The sequence below is a fragment of the Mus caroli genome, chromosome 18 (assembly GCF_900094665.2).
Source record: "Mus caroli chromosome 18, CAROLI_EIJ_v1.1, whole genome shotgun sequence".
Lineage (NCBI taxonomy): Eukaryota > Metazoa > Chordata > Mammalia > Rodentia > Muridae > Mus > Mus caroli.
In genome coordinates this window covers 60,634,308-60,643,549 of record NC_034587.1, presented here as the reverse complement: position 1 = coordinate 60,643,549, position 9,242 = coordinate 60,634,308, and the positions used below count along the sequence as shown (strand labels likewise).

Sequence of the window (9,242 nt, the reverse complement as noted above, 5' to 3'; positions counted from 1 at the left end):
AGGGAGGGAGAGACAGGGAGGGAGGGAGGGAGGGAGGGAGGGAGAGAGAGAGAGAGAGAGAGAGAGAGAGAGAGAGAGAGAGAGAGAGAAAGAGAGAGAACACTCCACTGTCTGTTCTCCCTAACCCTGCCCTTATAATCTTACAAGAATAAAGAAGGAAATATTTGCTATTTGCTCTTTCCAGAAATATCAACTAAAATTGTAAGAACTTTTCCAGTGTAAAAGCAATTTCACGTGGCAAGCTTGGCATCATGGACAGAGCGGGGCAGCGGGGCCCTGGAGCCCGGTTACTGTGTCCACAGTACACCCGCCACAGCCAGGCATGAGGGGTGGGGAAGGTGAGAGCCACCCTTTAGCTGCTGAGTGTCCCGCTGCTCGGCTTCTGCCTCACCATCTCCTTACTCCAGCCTGCACCAAGTGGGCCACGCATGTAACAGGCCATTTTCAATCTAAATCTTGTTAGAGATTAATAAGCAAACATTTTCTTGGTTATTATGCAATTTATCATGATGAAAAGTCCACTGGACTCCTTAAGGCTACATGCTGATACATTCATTTATTCAGAGCTGGGTAGAGAAAGTCATACCAATCTTTGTGACAGAAAGGATGTAATAGCAAGATTTAAATTACCTACTGAAAACTATAGAATTTATGTCTCTTGACATACTGTCTGTAGATAAAGCATATATATATATATATATATATATACACACACACACATTTACTTTGCTGATATAAGTTTGATATAAACTTATTTACAAAAACAAAATTGTAAGTGCTAAAATTAAAATGAAAACTTCCAGGTAACAAAAAGGTATAAAAACTTGAGAAATTGTGTTTGATGAGATTTGGAAACAAACCATATTTTTAGATAATGAAAATATTGCATGCTTCTCAAGCCAAGCCAAGAGACCTTCACCAGCAGCGGCCTGTGCTGCGGTCTCCCTTGGGCACACAACAGCAAGTCAGCAGGAAGCTAAGGTTATGGATAATGTTTTACCATATTAACCAAGAAACAAAACACTTAGGATGTCCTCCCTGCTCCTCTAAATTCTTTGTGAACATAAACTCATTTAGCATCAACCTTCTGAAACAATACTTTATTTTCCAATCATGTAGCAAGGGAGACTAGAACTAGGTGAGATTAGAACACATGGAGGTGTGCCCAGAGGGCAGAGAGGAAAGCTGCTGGCGAGGCTTGCACTAAACACCCCTCCTTCCAGTTAACCTAGGGCGCTGGGCAAGGGACAGCCAATCTATAGACAAAGCCACAGCACTGTACTCTAGCAAAGGACACGAGGACCTTACATGCTGTAATTGGAGGGAACAGGGCCTAAGGGGAAGCTGCCATGAAGCCAAGAGCAGCTCACTTTAGTTTTCTACAAAGTCAGCCATGACAATACTGGCATGTCATTCATTTTTACAAAGAGGCAGGATAAGACAGATAGGACTTTCTATCACTTTGTATTCACTAGGATGAGATACATTAAAAAGTAGACAGAGAAGTGGAGATCTTGTATGTGCAAGGCTTATGGGAATGAGAACTCAGTCACCATGAAGAACTGTGTAGCAGCTCCTGGACCTCTTAATCACGGGACTATCCGATGTCCTAGTAATACCAATTTGGAAATGAAAACGAGTTCTCACATAGACCACATGAACAGATAAACAAGACATCATTACCAAAAGTGTGATGGAATTCAGTTAAAATACAAAATAACACAGTGAAGCACGCTACCACATGGATGGACTCTGTAAGAGGGGTTAAGTGAAAGAAGTCAACCACAAAAGACCACAGGATGCAAGGCTCCATTTCCGTGAACTATTTAGGGCAGGAAATTTTAAGAAAGGATGCAGTGTTTCCTAAAGCGTGCAGACAGTGGCACAGGGAGAAACTACTTAATAGACAAGGGTGTCTACCTGGGGTTAGCACTGTTGGGAACTAGGTGGCTGTGATGGTTGTACACTGCCAGTTTACTTGTGGTGATAATCACCAATTGTAGGCCACTTGGATAATACCCAAGAGAGGCAAGGGTTTCTGGAATCAAGAGACTGAGTTTAAGACAGTACCAATGTCCATCTTTAGTACCACAGCTCCTAGCCAGTTCACAAAGGCCTGTTCCACTTATGTCAGGTTAGCAACTCTTCCAGGATACTTTTTCCTCTTTATTTTAATAATGATGATTATAGTGTATTTAAAATGTAATTGATTTCATTTACTGTTTGTGCATTCGCATTTGGGTGCGAGTGCGCGCACACACACACACACACACACACACACACACACTCACATGCACCAGAGCATCAGTGTAGGTCAGAGGACAACTTGCAGGAGTTGGTTCTTTTCTTCCACCATGTGGGGCCAAGGGATTGAACTTGGATCATCAGTCAGGCTTGGTGGTAGCCACCTTTGCCTGCTGAGCCATCCTACCATCCCAACTACAATCTTCATTTAACCTGTCACTGACTATATGCAAAAGAAACTCCAATAGAGTTGATTTAAACATTAACAGGAATTTCCCAAATTTTCTAGCTCCACCTTCTCTTAGTAAAACATTTTTGATCTAGTACCAAGTATGTATATCATTTTCCTTTAAACACTTTGTTTATACAATTATTTATCAGTAATGTCTCAAGGTATAATAAACACAGTTTGAAAATTATATCACAGACCATACACTGTCTAAAGACTACATCTCAATTTTCTATTGAGTTTTGTATTGGTTTTGCTTTTGAGACAGGGTATCACTCTCTAGTCCTGTTTGGCTTTGAACTTACAGCAATCCTCCTGCCATGGCATCTTGACTTGTGGCTACAAGCATGGCCACTGTACCCAGTAGATTTACTGCTGATTAAACACCCTGAGTTTCTGGAGGATATATAACCAACACCCCCATCACTTCCGTCAACAATGAGCTAGCCCACTGGAGCCCACACATACTTGGCAAGTTGTTTCTCAGCGTCTGCACAGAGCTCCAGCAGCCCCATCAGGACAGCGGACACGTCCATGTAGGGCTCCCATACAGTGAACCCTCGCCCAATCAGGTCAGTGGCAGTTCTCCGGATGGTGCTATGAGGAGGAAGCTTGGGACTTGGTGGCTGTAGCAGAAGATATGTCAGTGCCTTGCCTAAAAAAGTAAAAATCAGAATATTAAATATACTTTGAAAATATAAGTATACTTCAACATGTTCCCCAAAAGGGTTTGAACAAGAAAATCATCAAAGATTTTGAACTTATGTTTTATTTAGCTCCATATTATTAAAAGTTAGGTTACAATGTTTTATAGTTTATTCTTCAGTACTTAATTACATAGTATTTATATACAAATAATTCTATATTAAAACATGAATAGCCTAGCTACCCTTCAATGCTACTTTCAACTCAGTATCACAAATTTTAAAAGATGGTTCAAATAATGTAATATAGGATTTTAACAATTTTAACTTTTCAATTGTATCATCTATCACGGGTCAGTGAGACTTGACTTTAAAGGTAAGGTCCGTAGAAGGGCTAGAGAAGGCAGCATGTAAGATTTGAGGTTGCAGACATTTCTTTCCACATTCTGGGGCCATTTATAACAACATTCTTTACACAAGTTTATTTTACAAATATAAAATAGCATAATATAATTTCTAAATCTGATCAAGTAACCCAGCTTTGCCTATGCTGACCTATATGCGGAAGGCTGAGCCGTGTGACAGTTTTCTCTGTGCGCTCAGTGGTCACGAACTGCAAAGGCCTGTTGAAAGGGCGCTTTGACATTCAAAAAGAAAACAATTAGAAATTATAGCAATTTAACTTAATTATGTTTTTTTTTGTATTGTTGTTTCATTTTGCTTTTTCAGACAGATTTTTCTCTATCCTGGCCTTGTCTGTCTGTCTTGGAGCTCACCTCCCTTCCTCCACTCTCTCTTCTCTCACAGTCCCCCCTCCTTATTTTATTTATTTATTTATCTATCTATCTAACTTATTTATTGTATGTGTGTATGAGGTCAGGGACAACATCTGAGGGATGGTTCTTCCCATTTCCTATGTGATTACTGGGAATCAAATCCGAGTGACCAGGCTTGGTAGCAAGTACCTTTACATGCTGAGCCATCTCACTGGCCCAATCAATCCATTTTCTAAAAAGAACATGCTGCATAAACTTTAATATATCTGATACACACAAAATATTTATTTAATCCTAACTAGTCAGATATTAAGCAGAATGGCTTGAAATGGAGGTGAAAAAGAAATGTTCTATAAGTCTGAGTCTATGGATGAGTTCTGGACACTAAGTGGTTCTGAACTTCTTAGACACAGAACCTTTTAAGGATCTGTTGGATCAAATTAATAAAATGTGGTGCATACATGCAATGTAATTTTATTCACTTATAAAGAAAAATGAAACTATGACATTTGTAGGAAGATAGAATGCATGTTAAGTGAAGTAACTTAAGGAAAACAAACGCCATATTTCTCTCATATGCACACCTTCCATTTGATTTTTATACCTGCTTCTAGGGGTGTGGGTGTAGGCCATGAAACTAGAAAAGGAACCAAGAAAGCAGGAGAAGGATGTGTTTGTCTCTGGGGGCTTGGGTGGGCTAACAGAGGACATGGGGTGTGAAGGCAGTGGAGACAGGCAGCCAAGGGGATCCCAGGGCTGAGAAGAAAAAGTGACTTGTACAAGCTGACTTCTGGCACTGCACTGTGCTGTGGCATGGCACCTCCACCCCCACCCCACACCTATACACAATAAACAAACTACAAACAGGAAGGGCGTACTGGGGAGGGGAGAAGACTGGCAGAGGGAGTTAGCAGGACAAGGAAAGGAATGGAGCAGGATGAGCAACAAAAAAACTTGAAAACGGCTGGAAGTGCCACACTAAACCAATACTTTTGCTAAAGAAAAAACTTAAAACTAAAAAAAATTAATCTTCTGGATCCCATAGCCTTTCCCTTTGAACACTGCATACACAGAGTGACCAATCCTGTGTCACAATGACAAAGCAGCCATGACTGTGGGTTAATTATTTATGCACTGTCTTAGTCAGGGTTTCTGTTCCTGCACAAAACATCACGATCAAGAAGCAAGTTGGGGAGGAAAGGGTTTATTCAGCTTACACTTCCATACTGCTGTTCATCACCAAAGGAAGTCAGGGCTAGAACTCAAGCAGGCCAGGAAGCAGGAGCTGATGCAGAGGCCATGGAGGGATGTTACTTACTGGCTTGTTACTTACTGGCTTGCTCAGCTTTCTCTCTCTGATTCACAAACACTAAGCCCTACTCCTGGCTACTGGCTCTGGACACACCAAGGCGCTCTCCCTCAACTCAGTACAGACTGAAATTCTGCATTACATTTTACAGCATGGAGCCACGGTCAGGGTCAAATGATGGGCGGCTTAGTTTTTCCCACATGTAAGCTAGGTGAGTGGTAGAGATGGTGGCAACTCTATAGAGAGAATTTCCCGTGTAGCTTGTTGTCTCTACCACCGTGTACCTGAAGGTGCACACACAGTGCCAAGTGCAGACAGACGCAGAAACCACAAGAACAGAATAAAAGCTGAACAGACAGAAGTCCAGCACTGGATAGATCACAATTAACTTTGAGCCTCTGGCTGTCGGGAAGATTGTGTCAACCTGCAGCCAAGAGTGATATCAATAACTAATATTTTAGTGCTCTTTTACCTCATTATTTTGAAGGATATCAACTTTAATCTTAATGGTTTTTAAAAGTGCTATAAAAGAGCAACAGTGCAAGAAAGTATTTCTACTTTGCTCTAAATAACAGCTAAACACTGGGACGAGAGAAAGGCTGAGACAAAGACAGTGAGCTGACGCTGAGATTAGAAGGGTCAGCACTGTACTAGCTCACTCGCTGCTCTGGCACGAGGAATACTACTCAATCATAAACTGGCAAGGAAAACCAAAAACCAAAAAAATCCCATCCAGTCCTTAGTATTTGTGTAGGATCTGGCTAGTTTCAATGGCTTTTCAAAAATAAATATACAAATCTTAGAACACAGGCACAGGAATACATGTGTACTATACTGACATTACAAAACTATGTAATGAATTTGTATCCTGGATCATGTATTTATTACAAAGCACAGACTTTGTTATATGTACATAATACTACATGAAAATGCTTCTTTACATGAAAAGAACTATAGGTACACATGCCTGTTGGCATTATGTTATTTTTATCATTCCTTTTCAATAACATCTACACTATTTCCACTTTTCCCACTGGCTGAGCCTGATAGTGAGATCTTCTGTACTGCAAACACAACAGGCATGAAGAAAAGCATGCTTGTTTGGGCCACAGAGGACACGGCCACCTGCCCGCTCTACGTGATAGCACAGCACCTCAGTTTCTCTATATACTCATTTCGCCATATATTGACTTTCCACAGCCAATGGATCAGATCCTACCAAGACACAAACTGAAACTGCACAGTACTGCTCTACCCAGTTCATTCATGTAGAATGTCACTAGACAAGAGAAGATCCCTATAAGAGTATGAAACTGGTGACATTTGGCCCAGCCTTTCTTTTCACTGTAATTTTTGCCTGAGATTTATCATCCTTTCTTATTTGAACCGGAAGACCTCCATGGACTCCTGTGGCTACTGAAGCTGTGTCTGGACCTCACTGTCCTAAGTCATCTGGCAGCCAGCACTGTGTCAGAAGGTGGCAGCAGGGCTGGAAACCTACAGGCTGCAGACCAAAGGGAGGAGGTGGAGGAGCCATCAAGAAAAAGAAGGAGGCATTAAGTTCACAGCTACTCTGGGTCTCAAGGCAGAAGCTTGGATTTTATGACAACCAACGCAGGTGGGAAAATATTAGCTAGAAAAACAATTAAGAATTAGAAATTAAAACAGAAGTGAGCATCAAGCCATACTTTAACAAGAGAACGACATTTTCTTACTGGTTTAAAAGACCACAGCCCTTCAGAGAATTGTTCTCCATGCCCTTGGAGACAATGCAAAGCTACCAGCATAGCCATAGGGAGGAAACATAAATGATCAGGCTCCGCTCACACCTACACCAGGCAGCAGTCCTGGTCACAACAACCTCGTTCGGTGGCCTTAGAATCCTGGATGAAGAAAACAGTCACTGACTCTCCCTGGGTCTGAGTAGCAGACAGGGGACAAAGGGCCATATTCTTAAAATACTTTAATTAATAGCTCAATTACAGGGAAATTCCTGGGGGAAAGCATATTATATACACTTTAAACCAAATGAATTTATTATGATTTATGCCATTACAAAGAGTGCAAAATGAATAAATAATGATTGGCCACTTATTTCAAAGTGTAACCTAGTGAATGAAGCCTTTTCCCAGTTGCTATGCCCATCAAAGAACAGGGATGGCAGAGTGCCCAGAGAATTCTATTGCTCTGCTTCACACGGGTACTTGATTAAAGATGATGCTAATATGTGTTATTTGTAAGTATAGAATAATTAAGATATACTTTTATAACTGGATGCTGGTGGCACACACCTTTGACTACAAGACTTGGCAGGCAGAGGCAGGAGGAATTCTGTGAGCTCTTTCCACTGCTGCTTATCAGGACAGGGGCTGAGAGCTGGGAACAGGGCCTCACGGCTCTGTTGGCCCTGTGTAGCTGCCTTTCTCACCTTAGGCCTTCAGTGGAGGTCCTGTATCAGCAGCTGCTGGAGAAGATTTTTCCATCATTGCTTCAAACACTCGGCTGAGTGAAGGATTTTCAATTCATACCCAAGATAGCCCCCAAATGTTACAAAGGAACAGACAGAACAGTAATTGGCTACAGTGGTTTTCATGGAGATTGTCTCACTTTGGCAAAGATTATTGAAGCAAGATTAAAGATGTACAAGCATTCCAATAACAAGGCCATGACAATAGGGGCAATTGCCACAGTGCTGTCTACCATCCTGTACGACACTTCTTCCCTTACTATGTTTACAACATCGTTGGAGGACTCCATGAAGGAAAGGGAGCTGTGTACAGCTTTGACCCAGTGTCAAGGCAGGAGGCTCAGCAAGTGCCGTGCTACAGCCTCTGCTCCACAACTGGTTTCAGAAGTATGCAGAGTGTAGAGTATGTCCCCCCCGACCCCAACTCTGAAAGATATCTTCATTTCTACAGCTGGGAGGGATGTGTGTACTTGATAGGCCCTCAGGATCTGCATCGGGACCAAAGAGGGCATCAGGGAGCAGACTGTTTCGCTTAGGAAAGACTGATGTGTGGGCCATGTATTGGAGCTGTGGCACAAGTTTGTTTTATTAAAAAGAAATGTAAAGTAAAATAAATAAATAAGTAAATAAGCCATCATTTCTTTTGATTAAAAAACATAAAAGAACTCTGTTAAGTTAGAGAACTAGCAAGTATATTTTAAAACTTATTAGTCTTGTATTAGTTTAACCAAAATAGTCCTAAACTAAAATAATTACATGTTTCCTTTCTTACAATGAAAAGAATATAAAGTTCAAATTCAAATTCTCCATGATAGAAAGCATTATTTTTTTTCCTTGTCTCACTGAATGTCCAACTAACAAAGCTGTATCACATAGAGAAATTCAGTCTCATTTTGCTTTTGGTTAAGTCATTTTGGACAGCAGACTAGAATATAAGGTAGTCTGGCCATCCTACAAACAGAAGGGTATTTACTGCCCAGTGCACATGGCCTTCTGTCGAAGAGAAGTAGAAAGTGCCTCTGGTTGGATCGCTGTGGATCAGCAATGAAGAACTAAAACAATAAAAGCAAATGCTTACAAGACCAGAGATCTGTTCAAATCTATAATGCACTGGAGGGTGAGCTGTCCAAATTCTCCTTTCCTCTCTTCCCAGCAGGTGGAGGGCTACTGAGAGGCTCATCAACGAGAGGGCAGGAAGGGGGATAGAAGAGGACAATTAAGGGCTTGTTCATGCACTTTGTAGCTAAATTATCTTTTCATGCACAATCTTAACTGAGGGCCAGCAATGAACCAGATCCTATTTTCAACCCAGCCCCCCCCAATTCTAGACTTGTATGATGGTTTTGTAAGAGCCAGATGAACCAAGAAACACATCAAGTTCTACTAAGTGCTGGGCAGAAGAATAAGCACAGGAGCCTATGAGTGCCAGAGACAGGAGAGTAGAAGATGGCTCAGAGCCGGGGAAGAACTACAGAACCATCTCACTGCTGTGGAAGAGGCATGAGAAAGCTGCCTGCCTGGGAGACTGAGACACTGAAAACCAGCGTAGCTGCAGGACTGATGGCAAGAAGGA

At 41.6% G+C, this 9,242-nt stretch overlaps 1 protein-coding gene and 1 pseudogene across 2 annotated transcripts in view; one reads left to right on the top strand and one right to left on the bottom strand.

The window, feature by feature from the left end:
• Wdr7 (WD repeat domain 7) overlaps window positions 1-9,242 on the bottom strand; it is a 272,657-nt gene that overhangs the window by 73,196 nt on the left and 190,219 nt on the right. For both annotated transcript variants that reach the window (XM_029471767.1, XM_021150163.2), the window contains one exon: window positions 2,942-3,128. In XM_029471767.1, coding sequence (XP_029327627.1) covers window positions 2,942-3,128 — 187 coding nt within the window. The remainder of the gene's footprint in view (window positions 1-2,941; window positions 3,129-9,242) is intronic.
• On the top strand, window positions 7,360-8,215 carry LOC110285088 (annotated as a pseudogene).